Raw genomic sequence first — 17,004 nt, 5'->3', positions numbered from 1 at the left:
GGGGGTGAGGACGAAGGACGGACTAGGAGTTAGACTACTGTGGCTCTACCTGGTTAGTTTCTATTTATTCTTTCTTTTCCCCTACGTATTCTTTAAGATTCAGTTGACATTCTTTGTTATGACACTTCCTGGCAACATCAGTTTCTGCACTAGTGTAAGGGGCGAGGGGGTCTGTCTTCTGTTTTAGAAGTAAATGCTTCCAGAGGACCTAACTCACCTGCTTGTCTCTGTGACTTTCCTACCTAAACTAGTTCCCTAATGTTTGCTGAGTGAATACAAATCTCACCTAGGTAGGATAAACAAGCCTTACCTATTAGGGCTCTTAAATAATTGAGAAATATTTGCCTATCAAGATTGGTGTATGTTCTTAAAGTATGGGAAGGAAGGTTATTGTGTGGACGTTTGGATTTGATTTGATTTTCATTCCAAGTCTATTCCATCCTTGTGAAATTGCCCGAAGTATGCATGTACCCTGCAAAGTAATTCTGCTTTCAAGAATTCTCAAGGAAAGAATTTCAGGGCTTTCTTCTTTCCCTTTTGATTAATCCCAACTACTAGACAGCCACATACTTTCTTTCACCGTACCTAACTCAACACCACAATTTGTATTCAAACATTTGAATCTGAATTCAAATGCAAGAGCGTGGGCTAAATCCGAATTAAATATATCATGTTAATTACCACCCCAAAATGGACTTTAACAGTTATCCAAATGAAACTTCATAAAATAGACATTCAAAGAGAGAAGAGAGTGGAATTTACACATACAGGATTGCATGCTACAAAACCTGTAGTTTCTGCAGAGAGGATGTGAAAGATTTAAATGGAAACCAACCAAGGTGTTCTCTCTGGATGATGACAAAGTAGAGAATCTGCTGTCACCGCCGTAGCTGGAATTCTGAGCAGCAAAGAAGACAAGGTAAGTGATGAGCACTTCCTTACTCTCCCCAAAGCACCACCTGTCCCAGTCAAAAGGCAAATGTGGAATGACACAACCAAACCAGTATTAGTACTCCAGGAATGCCGAGGCAGCTAGAGAACTGATACCCTCTACTACAGCAGAAACTCTTAACCACTAGGGGTTCTAAGCTGTGTTTTACTTTTCAGTGTTTATATCTCAGTGAGGTCGTGTGATTTAACTATTATCATTATTTAACTATTTATATTTAAATTTAGCTATTATTATTTGTAATTCCTTACTAAATCTCATGATGGACCATCTATAACCTCTTAGTCTAGACTTCCCGTATGACATCTCTTCTTAGGTAACTAAAATTCCATTTATTGCACAATTTTCACTCTTTCCTCAGCCCAGCACGTCTGAGGGCTACAGCTCAGCCCCGAAGCTCCAGGGAGGAAACAGACTATCATCAGTCTGGCCATCTTGTCCCTGCCCACAGACTGGTACTTCTGACGTCTATGAAATTTCTCATTCCCATCCAATTTTTCTCCAAGCCCATCCTTACACTGTTCCTGGAGTTTTCTGCTCCTATATAAGATGCTACATTAGAAGTATGTTACTTGGTCCTTCAATCATTATACTGGGGTGGCCAAAAAGTTTGCTTGGGTTTTTGTAACCCGAACGAACTTTTTGGCCAACCCAGTATTTCTCGATTATTTATTAAATCAATTTTATATCCAATTTCACTCTGTGGTGAACAGTTTTATAATCAAATTCTTTTGTATCTGATTTCTAGAGGCATTACTTACTCTTAACTAAATCATAAGGCACACTTCTACCGTTACAACGTAAAAATCAAAGATTAAAATATATGGATATATGTACAACGTAGAGCTTGATGCCACCTTGTATGGTGGCAACTACATGTTTGGGATGTTCTAGAGAAGAATGTAATACTGGGTAGAAGTTGGACTAAAGGACTTCTAAAGTAACTTCCAACTCTGAACTATGATTCTTTGTGATCGATAAGGTAAAACTATGCATTTAGGGTGAAAAGTTACTAACTAGTCAATTTAACCCCAACAAGCAGTGGGGAGCCATCAGAGCTCCTGTCCTATAAAGCCAGCACTAAACAGCCCTCAGGGATGCTGAGCACAGGAAGCAAAACTGTCCACATCCTATAAGAACGGAATGGATGTTGCTTGCTTCTGTCCCCGGAGTGCCGTATCACCTTAAAGAAAAACATAACAGAGCTTGAGAAAGTCCAAAGGCTGTCAGTGCAAAAGGCAACATAAATAGGAAGACACAGCCTTTAAACTGGGAGGATTTTTTAGTTTGGAACGAGAAGAGCTTAGCTGAAACAGAAGTGTATGCAATCCTTAATAGGAACGAGAAGGTAAAACCGGACTAGCCAGTTTCAGAACGCTAAGAGGGTGTCCCGTTACCCCTTGGAAGCCTGAAAATATAATTTAAACGTATATATGATATTGCTTAATATAATTAAGGCAAATGAAAAGAAATACTGTTTTATACAGCTAGTAAAATTTATCACTACAAGAAAATAAATGAAGCAAATGCAGGAACAGGAAGATTTTAGATAATGTAATGTGTAAGAGATCTGCAGCAGGTCAGGAAACTGAATTAAAATGTATCTGGTTTAACCATCTGAAATCCCCAATGACCTCCTTGGTAAACCCTGAGACCTCCCCCGCTTCTTCCTGGCGGCCCTGCTATCGGTTCATTTCTTCTTCTCTCTCCCCCTGGACAGCGTCCCTCCGCTCCTCTTCTGCTTCCTGCCCTGGAGCTATGACCACTGCGAGCGTCAGCGTTCAGCAAAACACAGGCTCTAGGGGACGCGTCTTTGAAATTACAAATGGGAGAGGTGGACAACAGTGGAAATGTTGAATTTAGGTATATTTGAGAGTGGAAGACACTTCATATGCACATTACACACATCCACCCAGGGCAATAAAATAATGAAGGAGCTAGTACTTAATTCGACCTGTTAATACTTAAGAGATTCCTTTCAATGTCGATCTCTTACCTTAACAGTTAGAATGTTAGAAGACGAACAGTCTAAGATTGCTAGCCAACTGAAAAACATTAGCTTTCATTCTATCATGCACACACACACAGACACACACACACACACACACACACAGAGAGAACTACTATAACACAGAAAAGAACCAAAGAAGCTAAATGTAGCGATATTTTAAAAAAGCTTTGCAGCAGCCTGTTTGAATTTCATGTCATGCAAATTTACTAACCCTGCCAGATCTTCTATTCAGGGGCTGTGATCCATATAATTCTCCATCATAACCATTTGTCTGTTTCAGCGAAGAAAAGGAGAAAAACGGACATCAGTATACAAACGCAGACACAGGTACAGATCAGCAGGGAAGAATTAGCCGGGTATAAAGTGAGTTTCTGGAGTGGAGCGGATGGACACGGCCAGGGTAGCACACATCCCGGCAGGGCCCCCCGCTGCCTCCACGCTCCTGATCTGCTCGACTACACCTCGGGAGAAACCAGCCCCGTCGGCGGATCACATCACCCTCTTAGTGTCACTGGTGACTACGGGGCACTCACTTGGGGACGGGAGGAAATGCCAAGTCCCCATGGAGTGAGGCGCACGGGCCTGGGTGCACTTGCTTTCCTCGGCAGTTTTTGGTTCCAGTTTTGTGCTGGTGATGCGGGAATCCCAGCCTGTGAGGAGCCTGGATGCCAGGCAACGTGGGCTGATAACCTCCACCTGAGTCAATTCGTCTTTAGTTCTTGGTTCAGCAGGAAGTCCTTAAAAACCACGGCTCATTATGAAGCTGTATTCAGAAGATTCAGAGAGAGCTTCTACTCAATTTATAATTAAATGCAAACGTTCATCACGGAAAAAATGTCTATCATGGCAGTATATCCTCTCTATCAGTTTTTCATTCATCCAGTCCTCCTACTTTATTTTTCAAAGTGAAATCTGAGCACATATTTCATGATTTCATAATTTGTTCTCCAGACAAAAAGAGACTGATTAAGTTAAGCATATGCTTGTCTCCCTTCTCTTCCCAATTCCCAGCCAAAGCTCGGGCTCTAGAACTGCTGTCATTCATCTATAAGGAAATTTCTGCTGGTTCAAGATAAGAGCTGCCAAGTGTCAGGGACATAACCAGCTCCTGAGACAGAAAAAGGAGGAGCAGTCCCCACAACTGCTAAAAATGGAAGGAGATGCCAGGGGATCATGGACCTGAGTCCAGATTCCAAGTAGAAGCTTTGTCATATAACTTTAGGCAAGTTATTTAATCCACTGGAACCTCTACCTCCTTGGCTGTGAAAACGTGCATGGTAATAAATACTTTACAAGGCCATGGTGAGGATTAAAGCTGATTAAAATGAGTGCCCAGATCAGTGCCGACTGTATGGGTAAGTGCTTGGTGCTGAGGAAGGACAGGATACGTTTCCTTGTTAAAAGTTCGGGGGAGGGGAGACGGTTCAGCACATATTATGCAGCTGTGACGTTGATGAAGAATAAATATATGGATTTCCAGGCAGATTATAAATCCAGATTCATGAAACCCTGACTATAAAACTGTGTACTTACTTGTGTTACAATTCAAAAGCAAGTCTATTCGAAGTTTCTAAATGAAAAAGAGTATGTAGAAATCCTTCAAAATTAAAATTTAAAACTACGAGTGCATTAAAACATTTCTGAAATAAATTTGATAGTAAAAAACCTTTGGAGATTGGCAGGAATTTTATTCAGTCTAATTTCCTTTTTTTCTCTCTCTCTCGAGAGAAATAATCTTGCATGTCAAGGACTTGTATATTTCAGACCTCAGTCTTATTCCTTTGATATCTGTTTAGAAGCTAGTTTCTGGAAAAAATTAATATTGAAGGCTAACATCAATCAATTTTAGATGATTTTTATCTTGCTAATAAATAAGGAAGAAAAATGTATTACATATATAAACCCTCTGGCTTTCCACTGTTGCTTATAAAATACATACTGCTGTAGATGGATTTTTCCTTTTTGATCTTCTCATTCTCTTATTTAGCCTGCAGCGTAAAGCAGAGGGTGGGTGAAGGTTGGGAGAGCAAATGCCCTCCTTCAGTTGTCCCTTTCTCTTCTGGCCTTCCACGAAAATGCAAGGAAAAACCCTTCTTTTGAAGGCTTTGTGGAACATCCACACTTTTCTGTTGTAATGAAACTCTGTCATAGAGAATGTATCCCTACGACGTATTCCCAAATCTGTAGACCTCACCAACAACATCTCTGTAGTGAGAAGTACTTTGACCTTCTTAAAGAACACCCCATCTTTCTCCTCTTGGGTAGTTTTTCTGTGTTGAATTCAGATGGGTGGAGCTGTTTTTAGTGGCATAAGAGGGTAATAAGGAGAGTTGAAAATTAACTGTAACAACATTAGAATAAAAAGTCCACAGAAGGCATATATCACCTTCATCTTAAGTCAGGTCTCGGATGTTCACCTAGCTTTGTTTTACAGAATTTTTTTGCAACACTCCTCAGACCACCTGCATCCTGGGCACGGGGCGTGCTTCCCATCCTAGGACATCGGAATACCCAGAGGCCCGGGAATATGCATTTTAACAAGTTCCCCAGGTGAATCTTACATATAGTAACATTGAGAAGCACTGCTCTAAGAGAGAACAAAATAAAGACATTCACCAATCAGCATTGTCTAAAAGAGGATAAGCAAGATATAAGAATAAATGTCCCATCAAAACCAATTATTCTAATGGTAACTTGTGATTGGTCAGAATGCTAACGACTACATGCAGTGCTGTCAAAGCATAACCAACTTCATGCGTGACCATGCAAAAGGCAACTGTTATTATTTTAATGAATAGTTTTAGGTATTCTTCTACGGAGTCAAAAGACAGAGCACCTTCAAGGGCATTAGAGATGGGAAACAAAATAAGAAAGGCAAAATCACAGCTCTGAAGTGCAATCCTTGATGCACTCAATTTAGTTCTAAAGTGGAGGAGAGCAGCCTCACCGGGAGACTCCGGGGACCAGTGTGCTGTGCCGATGTATGGTCCTGTTAATTATCATCTTAAGGGTAAAAATATATTTTAAAAACCGGAGTTTGCTAGATACTTTTTCAATGCAATGGAATGAATGAAGCACAAAATCCTTTTGGAAAAAGTCCTTCAAGTGAAGAAGTGGATAATCCGCTATAATAATTTCAGTGCTGAGTCACTTTAATGCTGGGTGTGATTAATGCTGGTGAGATTACATTTTTCTTCCTTTTAGTGTAATTTAAGTTTACAGGTTTTCAGAAAGCATAAGGCGTACAAACTCTCCTAGATGGATGTAAGAAGGGAAATTCTGAATTTAAAGGCTTCGTTTTTGTTACTGGATTTGGGGTCTTTCTCAAAGAGCACTTTCTGGCCAAAGAGCCATCTGGGACATTCAATTTGAAAGGATACAGATTAGAAAATAATAAATATTTCATTAGATAAAATGACTTTAAATTCAATCTCTTAAAGGAAATGTAGAGGCTTGGGAATTCTTGATCTGATTTGAGTTCCCTGAAGAAGACACCATCTTTCCCATCTGGTGTCTGCAGCTGCTACCCCAGAGCCTGGCAGACAGCGGTGCTCACAGGCCGCCGGGTGAGGGAGATGGTCAAGCACCCACACCAGGGTTCCAGACCCGCCCATGAGGGTCAGAGCTGTACCCAGGAGGCTCTGGGAAGAAGAGAGCTCACTGTGCTGTGTGCACCTGCCCTCCAGCTCTCAGTCCCCAGGTAAGAACAGGTGCGTGGCACGTGTGTCTTTTCAAACAAAGGTGTACAAATGCTCATGAGATTAGTGGAAACGCCACAGGTTATTATCTCCCACGCAACACTATTAGGATCAGGCCACACGTCTGCCCAACCGTCTCACCCAAGCGTAGGGACCCCCGTACTCCAAGTCAGGCTGCGACTGTCAGAGGAGGGATGGAAGAGAAAAACAACAGAAAAGAGTTGCCCAAAATCAATTAAAAAGCTACGTAAGGCATAACAGAAACATAAAACAAAAGATAGGCAATCTTGAAAATCTTAATGAAATTAAATGTTTTTCATGACTTCTAGGATCTCATGTGTATTTACAAATGCAATTACATTAGCATCACCATAAAATCCATTAGCATTAAATAAAACTGCCATGGCAGATGTTGCTCTAATTCATGGAATCTGAAGCGTTCTGAGCAATCCTTTCTCCTCCTCGACCTGAAACATTCTGTTTATATTAGGCAAAAGGTCAACAGATGTGTCACTCTCAATTTTTAAGTAAAGAAAATTAAGTACTTATGGTATCTAAATCTAGGTTTTCTGAGAATGTCCATACAAACGCTAGAAAAAAAATTTCTTCCATTTTTAAGGGTTTATCATCACTGTCAGTGGAGTGAAGAAGGCCTGTATTTTGAGAAAGTCAAGAGATAAAAGATAGGGGCTTTGAACTTTGCAAACGAAAGATTTCCAAATATTAAAATATGAAAAACAGCAGAGATTGGCCCTAGGCAGAGATGGAATGAGATGAGCCCCCCTGGCGGGGGAGGCGCACTGGGGAACCCTGCTCGCCCACCGACCAGGAGAGGCCACTTCCGGGCCCCCGAGGGGCTTTGGGATTGATGCTGTCACAGAACCCTGGCCCTGGGCAGGCCTCCTCGCTGCTCTGGGCTTGTTCTACGTCTGTAAAAATTAGAAGGTTTGACTCTTATCCCCAGGATCCAAGTTCTCAAGGTCTGTGATTTTTAAAGAGAGTTATTTCTTTAGATCCAAGTGCATCACGGGAAAGAGTAGGGGAGCACGCCACCCGGCTAACGACGAAAACCCATCCACTGCTGACTTTCCACCTTCTCCCCGTCTCTTACTTAGCACCCTAATTGTGGAGCTCCTCCATAAACTTTTATATCCTAAAACAAATAGGCTTGTATCTTGGCAAAGAATGGTGTCCAGCACAGAAATTTAGCTCATTTCTGGTTAAAATCGTTGAAAATGAAATAAATGCTATAAACACCCAAACAACCACTAATAATACAATGGTTTTAAGCTCTTTGGGATCAGGAAACCCTCTGAGAATCTTAAGAAAGTGACAGATTATTTTCCCAGAAAAATGCAAGTACAAACAAAATCTTGAATACAATTTCAAGGAGGATCGCAGATGGAAAATGCTGTTTTGAAAGAGAGTTTGGGTTCTTTCTCCAGTCTCTCTCCTATTCTCTCTTGAGCCCAAAACAATCAGGTTTTGCCCTCACTATTTCCATCAAAAGTGCCCTTGTCAAGCTCACCGACGTCTTGGCCAATGGTCATGTGAGTCCTGTGCTCACATGATCACTCCCCTTCTCCTGGAAAAGGTATCTTCTTCACTTGGTTTCAAGGACCCGACCTTCTCCTGCGCCTGCTGGACAGCTATAATTTCTGACCCTTGTCTACAGATTCTGCAAACTGAGTTTTGCATTGATAATGTTTGGGTTACATAAATCTTACTTCCTCTCGCGTGAATCATGTCAGAGGGCATGTGAGGAAGTTACAACTACATGGCTAAGGAGAAAGTTTCAAATAGCAAGGAAGCTCTTTAACTGACTTCACCTTTGAACCGTAACTTTCCGGCAAAACCACGATGGATATGCTTTTGGCACTTTCAGGACAATGACAATTGTTAATGGCAAAGCAACAGTGTACAGCCATCCCTCGGTATCTGCGGGGGTTGGTTCCAGGACCCCCCCAGATACCAGAATCTGCAGATGCTCAAGTCCCTTATATAAAATGGCATAGTATTTGCATATAAACTACGCACACCCTCCTGTACACATTCAGTCATCTCTAGATTACTTGTAATACCTAATACGATGTAAATGCTACATGAATAGTTGTAAATACAATGTAAAATGCTATGTAAATAATTGCCAGTTCAAGTTTTGCTTTATGGAACTTTCTGGACTTTTTCCCTCCGAATATTTTTAATCCGTGATTGGTTGAATCACGCAGAACCTGGGTATATGGAAGGCTGACTGTATCACCTTTCTAGTTTATTGTTATAAACAGCTAAATTAAATGTACATTTGGTGCGTATATAAGAAGGCTAGGAGTTATATCACGATTTAATTGCCACGGTGATTAAGTCCTTCAGTAAAATGGAGTGGCTGCGTTGAGACCGAATTATTACCAGCAGAGAGATGCAGCTTTAATCCAGTGGTAAACTACACCGACACGCTCAGATTAATTCACTGACTTAAAGGACTAAGCAAAACACGTTTTTCTCTACTTCACTTCCCAAAGCATGCCATGTTTTCAGGTATAGTTATGAAGATTTTTGGAATGTTTAAGGAAAAATGTGTATTTGTGTTTATCAACCATCAGGCTGTCAGTGATGAAAAGATTTCATTATAGTTGATGAAAGGAAAGGCTCCTGAGGCCCCAGGCTGGATGGATTCAATGTGCTCCAATTTTCCACTGGCAGCCTACAGCAGCTTTCAAGGAGCTATAGGAAACATCACTGAATAATAGTTACTTTAACTTGTAGTTACTTTAACTGAGATTCCAACTTGCTGGGGAGCATGTGGTCTTCCATAAGGACAGAATGAGCCTTCATGCTCCCCTTCACCACGCTAGCAATGAGGCAACTTACTCTAAATGGGGCAGTTTTGTGATGTGGACCAACATGAAGAAATGAGGACGTCCACTCTGGGGAGGAAGACACAACAAAACTGCTTACACTTAGCAATAATCTCTCTACATCACAGAGAGACATCCCACCATTGAATAGACTTCAAATAAGCACCTTAGTTAGATACTGACTATAAGGCTACAGGGATAATGAACAAGAACTTTGAATGCAGGGATGGAAGGGCCAGGAACGTGGACGCAGACTGTACCATGCAAACTCAACCATCCTGGTTACTGACCCTCAGACTTCCGCGGCTACCCACTGACACGCGCTCATCTTCATCAGATGCCTAGGAAAAAGAAAGGATGAAAACAACCATGAGGAGATGATGTAACAGACACAGAGAAACCAGTGACCAGCTCTCAGAGGGAAGCGGCTGACCCGACACATGGCAGGGGGGCAGATCAGGCCCCTCTGAAAATCTCAGTGCACGTGAGCCTGGGTTTTCGCCAAAAGGGCTTTGTTTGTGCACCTCTGTTTAACAGAAGACTGGTTCTGGGTAACACGACTTTAATTTCATTACAGTGACGGCGTTCACTTTGCTGGTAACCTACAAACATGTAGCTTAACGCATATTACTCTGCAAATTATTCATGGGTATTCAATAGCGAAAAAAGCACTAAAACTGTCATGAATATATTAATACTCAGAAAATTTTCAAACACTCTCCCCTCACCAAAGTCAGGTCAAAATGCTAAAAGCTGAGTTCACAGTCTTTGTTTAGGTAACAGTATCAGGGTTAGTTAATTTCTTTCATAAGTATCATTAAGATATAGATATAGATACAGATCTATAGACAGATGTATATACATATAGATAGATGGATAGAGAGACAATTTATGTATTTCAGCCATTAACACTGCAAATCAGACTTCAGTCAAAACGCCGAGGTAATGAATGAACACAGTACTAACCGACGTGCTTCTTCTGGATCTACGGGAGTAGCGCTCACTGTCTTCCTACCAAAGCAACGGAGGAAACAGCACAGAAAGGTTAGGGGCAGACACAGGAGAAGGCTTAGATACTACATAATACAGTATTTCTGACATAAATGTCAAACAAATATTTTCTTTGCTTTTGCTTAAAGGCTTCAATTAAACCACTGGGGGAAAATGTTTTCTTCTAAAAGTGGGTGGGGGGCTTAAGCACACAAATAATCGGCATATTTCATTTTGGCTTTAAAAACAAGTGCGTGTTGGGTGAAAAGCAGGGTCTTAATTTTTTCTGAATCTAATGTGGTCCATTTAAATCAGCCTACTTTTCTTCTTACATTCAAAACCTTACTCACTTCTCTTCAGGAATCAGAAGAGAAATCATTTTCGTAAGAGATCCAATACGGATGCCACCCTATCTGCTATATCTTGTGCATTCTAAGGTGCTCCATTTTGCATTTGGACGTCTCTGAAGTCAGGGCATATCTTATCATCAAAGTTGCTCATGATTATAATTAGCAACTTTTTTTTTCTTTCTCAGTGGTATATAAAACACTGACACATCTTTTAACTGTGTCTTACGATTTGATAAACATACATCTGCCTGTGCCATATAAACTTAGAATGATGGTTTACACATAACAGAGGTTGAAGTTAATAATTTTTTAAATAGAGGAATTGTGTGTTCTTTATATTTCAACAACTGTTTTCTTTTATATTATACACAGATCTCTAAATGTTAGGTAATTTTATACTCCCTTAGATTATTTTATGTGTCAGGGACATCTAATAGGACTGTTCCATACTGGCCAGGTTCTCAAGTGCTTCAGGTATGTGATGATGTCCATGAGGCCAGTCAGCAAGGTGACAAGGACAGGAAGAGGTGGGGAGCGCTCAGGTGGATGAATTCATGAGAGGAGGCAGGAAGCCGTGCTCCCTCGGGACCAGTGGACAGCTCTTGGAATACCCCCTCTTCTAGAACCTCCCGCCAGGGGGCAAGATCTCCCCCGGGAGGGTCGTAAGGACAGGGGTATCGTGAGGGGCGGGCCAGCTCTTAACCGACTAAGGAGGATAGCTAAGTCGTGCCAGGAAACAGGGTGAGAAGGTAAAGGAATTTTCTCACCAGAGGACAGTGGTTTCTCAGGCACAGCGGACGAGGTTGGGGGGGGGGTACCCAGCAGCGAAGTATAGAGGTTGGAATGGGGTGACCGGGCAGCTGACTGCAATCGTGAGTGAAGGAAATGCAGCATCACGCATCCCCCTGGATTCCAACTAGAGCTGGCTGGACCGGATGCTCGTGGGAAGGTTCTCGTGCTGGGGGCACACGCCCAGCCTGAGTGTCCCCAGTGGGGAGTCCACTGCAGAGGAGATTGGGGTCATGGTCGGGGTGGAGACCCTCACAAACGCTGGCCTGGAAGCTCCAGGAGTCAGCTGCTACTGAACAGACCTGACACCAACGCCTGGCCAGGGCCCCTTCTAACCAGGCTTCACGTGGGATGTAAACAACCAGGCCAGATGCAAGCACGCCCAGCAGGAAATTGCTCAGTATTAAATTAGGGTGCAACAGGGATCTAGCCATGTAATTAAACTGTGGAAGAGTCCAATTACAAACCATTTAAGCTTTTAAAAATCAGATTCAAGGCCTACCATCCATTGCTCGATGTCGCCCCACTTTGTATCCAGCCCATAATATTTCTACAGACAGAAGGGAAAGAAAATTAGGCAAGAAGTGCAACGGTAATCGCATAGGACACTGTTCTGACATGCATTTCCAAACTGTTGCCTAGCCTCAGGGTCAAGGTAGCATGCCAAGGCAAAGCAGGGAAGCACATGGTCAGGCTCTGCCCCCCAGGCGGCCTGTGAGCCTGTGAAGACACACCCTCCCGACCCGCTCCCTCGGGGAAGACAAGAGAGCCCAGGACAAAGCAGTCCTGGGGCGAGGGGGTGGCCTCCGTAGAGACCAGGAATCCAAACTGAGCCCAGCAGCTTTCAAGCCCCTCTATAAAGCTGTCCATGCCTTCAGAGCAGGTGTACTGCAGGAATAAAGCACGATTTAAGAGAAGCCAAAGCCATTCCCGTGTTGCTACAACAGGAGTGAGAACACCAGAGGAAAGGGGGAGAAATGGTGTGCTGCCCCTAGATTTCTGGTACACTTGCTCCAGCTATCTGATAGCCATGCTAAATTTAGGCCCTAGAGAATTTCTGGGCTGTGGACGTCTTTGTAACATGCCACTGATGGCAAGATGACCAAGCAGGCTGTTGCAGAAGAGGTCTTGGCCCAGGGAAGAAAAGTTCTGCTTGGTGTTTTCTTTAGCCAACACCTCCATGTTTTCAGCTTGCCCGTCTAAACCGCAATGGCCCAAGTTAGAAACAGAAAAGCAGATTCAGGGTGGCTACTACTGTTACTAAATACAGCAATTCCAAATTCAGGTGGGAACCCAGGTAGACTCTCAAATAATGGGGCTTTGCTGTTCTCCTCACTTTTCCCTCAATTTCTAATAAGAAAAGCAGGAAACAACCATCCAAACCTCCCCTATCGTATGACACAGATGGGATTTTCCTCTTACACGTGAAAAGCTTATAATCAGAAGAAAAAAACTGGATGCTAGAGTACACGACAATTTTTGAAATTGTTTTACAATTACCAAAACAGGCTACTGCTATGTTTGGTTTAGTTTCCATTTATTTTGAAGGGCGGCCAGATTTAAAATATATGTGTGGCTCTTCGATGGTCTTGCCCCTTTCTCTTAGAGGTGGCAGCAAGTAGAAAATTGGAAGAAGAAAATCAGGAGGGAGAATTTAACAATGCTTTAAAAATTCAAACAATACAGAACCTTAATATCCAAAGCACATAAGCCAAATCTTTTTCTGTAAGTTCCTTTCCTTAGACTATAAATCGAGAAAGGAAATAAACGTAAACACTTCCTAAAGTCATGTTTTAACATCAGTTTAAGTGAAATGCAACGGCTTAAAGCTATTCTGCGTTCAATTCATGTTAGCCCCACTCTCACGGTGAAATTCCAGATGTGAAAATTTGATGCCATCAACCCTCCTTTATCTCATGGCTTAATTACAAAGACAGAAAGAAAATGTGGTTTTTAAAAAGGAGGGGGCCTATAGAAATTGACAAAAAGTAAATTCCAAAAGAAGTCTGTGTTATCCGATTTTCTATTTCCATATTTCCCTTTTTGGCCAATTCTATATACCCATATCAAATACTGCATTCTACCTATTGCTCTTTTTAGGACAAAAATAAGAATCAGTATTTAAAGTCTTTCCTCGAGTCCACAGGTGGCCTTATAAACAGCTGCTGTAACTCTACAGCTACATCTCCATGCCATTCCATGGAGGGAGGACACCCTTGGAAACAGTAAGTGCGGTTAACGAGTAGTCCTGGTGTTAGCTAGCAGTGGCAGCACAGCAAACTCTAGAAAGTGTACGATATTGCAAATGTAAACTGCTATGATTAGCCAGTGAGTCATGCAGAAGGAAGCAAAAGCCAGACGAATGAAGAAGTGCTTGACTTTCAGAAACAGCTTTGATTCCGCAGGAGAAAAACCGTGATGGATGTAGCTGATGGGCTGGAACAGAGCCTTACTGCTTCCTTTTCCGTTTCCTGAGTCTTAGTGACAAGGAAAGCCTTCCCCTCCCTTGGACACATCTTTATTATAAAAATGTGTATCTGTTTTCCCATGGAGGGCTTCCTGTTCTCCCTCTAGTTGTACTTTGTATACCAATGACCATCCTGACAAAGTTCTAAGGGTGCATCCCTGGTGAGTTGGTAAAAAGAAAATAATCTCGATCCAGCACCAGATGGGAATGAATCAAAGTGGAAATGACCAGATAGGAGTCCCTTGTCTAGGTTTTAGACAATTATGTCCTGCTCCATCGGATACTGTGATGGTTCCCAGCCTTGTCTTTTACCTATGAAATTCTTACCTAGGTTCTCTATGTACAGGTTGGAACTCTAGCTTCAGTATACATTTCCAAGTGGACCCTGCAAAAACTAACAAAGTCCAAAAAGATTCTGGCACCTACTTAACTGGTTTCTTAACACTCTGGGGGACAGTAGTTACGCAGAGTGAGGGGGGCAGGAAGGAAAGGCAATTTGGAACTGTAGCTGGTAAAGGAATCCAAAACCAGACTTTAAGTTTACTGATATAGGGTGTTTAAAGGGTCGGCACGTTCTAACCTATGAAATTAAGTCACCCTGTTTTGATTTTCTTAGTTGCTCTCAAAGACAAATATAGTTCTTCTTTATCTATAAACTAAATAAATTTGTAAACACGAAGCTATCACAGGTGTCGTAAGATCAGTATGTAATAATCTCCTAATGTGTGGTAATACGCCTTGATAGCTTAAACCCTTTCTAATAAAATTATATGAGAGGATAATCTTTCTTTTTAAATATCTGATTGCAAAAGGTTTTCCAAATTCTGAGGTGTGATTTTTATTTTGTCTTAGAGTTAATTTTTCTTCTTAAACAATTTTCTAATTTCTTGAGAAAAGGAAGATGGGAAAAGCTTTCAATACACAGAAATGTATGCTGACGGCTGCTTTGCGTGTGGGCTGAAGTGGGGACCTAAGCATTCTTTTTGAAACCGATTCATAAATAAAGCAGTAAAAGAAGCAGTAAGAACTTCAATGAGTTTTCAATCAAAGGTGTTATTTCTGAAAGGTGACCAGGTCCTTGGCAAGGGAAAAAGAGTACATGCAAATTAGGAAATAAAGAAGGAAGAGCCTACCTTTTGAACCTGATAGATCTATAGAGGAGGGCAAAAGAAATTGGGAAAGAAATATAAAATCCAGTTACAGAAGTATCAACATCAGAAAGAAAGGTTCTGTAAGTACCTAGAAATATGAATAAAAGCCATATTGGAAAAAAGGTGAAAACTGGTAAAATATGAATGAAAAAAACCTCTTGAAGTCTCATTGAAATAATCAGTAATTTCATAACAGATTTTACATTCTATTTTACATATGTTGGTGAAACATAGGCATGTCCACACAAGTCTACAAGAACCTGCTACTATTCTAATGCAGAAGTTTGTATAACCTGTTACCGTTAATGGGAAAAAGAACTTCATCTTCAATTTAAAATTTCTTTTCACCGTGATCAAAGTTTAACAAAAAAGTACAGAAATTTAATTGGAAAGTCAACTGGTCAAATTCACAAAGAGTGAAGAAAGAGGCTTTCACATTCTGATTCATGCAGAATACGTGGAAAATTCAACAGATACAAACAGAATACCAGGAAAATTCCAGCCAAATGGAGTGATCACTGGAATATAACTGAAAAAAATCTGAAAAGCTTATTATCATACCTTGACATATTAGTTTGCTCTAGAGCTTTCTCCTAATTTTGTAGTACTCTCTAGGTAAGACTGAGATGTCTACTCCACCCATCCGTTCATTCATTCATTCAACGAAACTTGGACTGAGTCAGGCATCGTCCAAGGCTCTGCCACAACTACAAGACTCGAGACTTCGTGCTTCTAGTCCTACGTGGGTGAGCACAGGTCAATATATTCAACACTATGACTATTAAACATTGTTCCTCCAACAGAAATGTTTATCAGGTCAGTAGCAACAAGAGATGCGCTCTGATCATCATCACATTACCTGGGCATCATACCACCATTTTTTTTTCCATTAGTGTACGTTCTCGAACAAAGTAAAAGGTTCACTCAGATTTCCCAAAGAATATCTACATATTCTCCCTAAGAAATCCATTAAAAAGGAGCTCATAATCCTTTGAAACAGCCCCCAAGCACAGCTAATGTAGTCGGTCCTCACCATCCGCACGGGTGAAAAGAACCACTCTGGAGGGTGCAGTGGGCGGCTTGGAGGGCTGGGGTGCCTGGGCCATCTGGACAGATCTGCAGCCGGCTCGAGGCCCCCATGTCCTCAGGGTCTGCTGGGGCTTGATGACAGGTCTACACTCCTCCAGCACTGGTGACACTTCTCACCTCTCCTCTGTGTGCACTCTCATGCTGGCCTTGGGGGGGGTCCCAGGCACTAGTGCGGCTTCAACCACAACCCATCTCTGACACCCCCCGGTGGTGATGCCAGCTTCCTGCTCTCCTGAGCCCCCAGCGACGGTCACTGCTCTCCAGGCATTCACAGCCTCCGTCTGCCTGCAGCCGAGCTGACCTCCTTGCTAAGGAAAGCCTTGGTCCTGCTCAGAAGCACCTGTGCAGAGGTGGGGTGGCTCGCCAGCCGGTGGAAACAGGGATTGTGTTTCTCAATTTTTACACCAAAATATCAACCCTACTAGTTAAACACGGGTCTTCCAAAGCATATTCATTTCCACTTAATCAACAACTTAAAATGCCAGTGCCCGGGCTACCAGGTTGTATAACCTCAGGTTGCGGTGCTATTTCTAATAATAGGCCCGGAGATGATGTGACATGCGGAGGGGAGACCGAGGGGTGTTGTCTGTACACCGTCCTCAGTCCTAAAAGCGCGTCCCCAAACCTGCAAGCTTGTCTGTCTCCTCTCTCTAGA

At 42.1% G+C, this 17,004-nt stretch overlaps 1 protein-coding gene across 12 annotated transcripts in view; it reads right to left on the bottom strand.

Annotated features, from left to right (window-relative positions):
* Positions 1-17,004, bottom strand: part of LRRFIP1 (LRR binding FLII interacting protein 1) — a 144,493-nt gene that overhangs the window by 44,558 nt on the left and 82,931 nt on the right. For 5 of the 12 annotated variants that reach the window (XM_061188935.1, XM_061188898.1, XM_061188921.1 and 2 more), the window contains exon 3: positions 9,804-9,854. The exons of the other annotated variants lie outside the window; for them this stretch is intronic. In XM_061188935.1, coding sequence (XP_061044918.1) covers positions 9,804-9,854 — 51 coding nt within the window. The remainder of the gene's footprint in view (positions 1-9,803; positions 9,855-17,004) is intronic. 12 annotated transcript variants of the gene reach the window in all.

The sequence above is a fragment of the Eubalaena glacialis genome, chromosome 1 (assembly GCF_028564815.1).
Source record: "Eubalaena glacialis isolate mEubGla1 chromosome 1, mEubGla1.1.hap2.+ XY, whole genome shotgun sequence".
NCBI lineage: Eukaryota > Metazoa > Chordata > Mammalia > Artiodactyla > Balaenidae > Eubalaena > Eubalaena glacialis.
The sequence above is the reverse complement of the archived record's forward strand: the minus strand, read 5'-3'. Positions and strand labels throughout refer to the sequence as shown.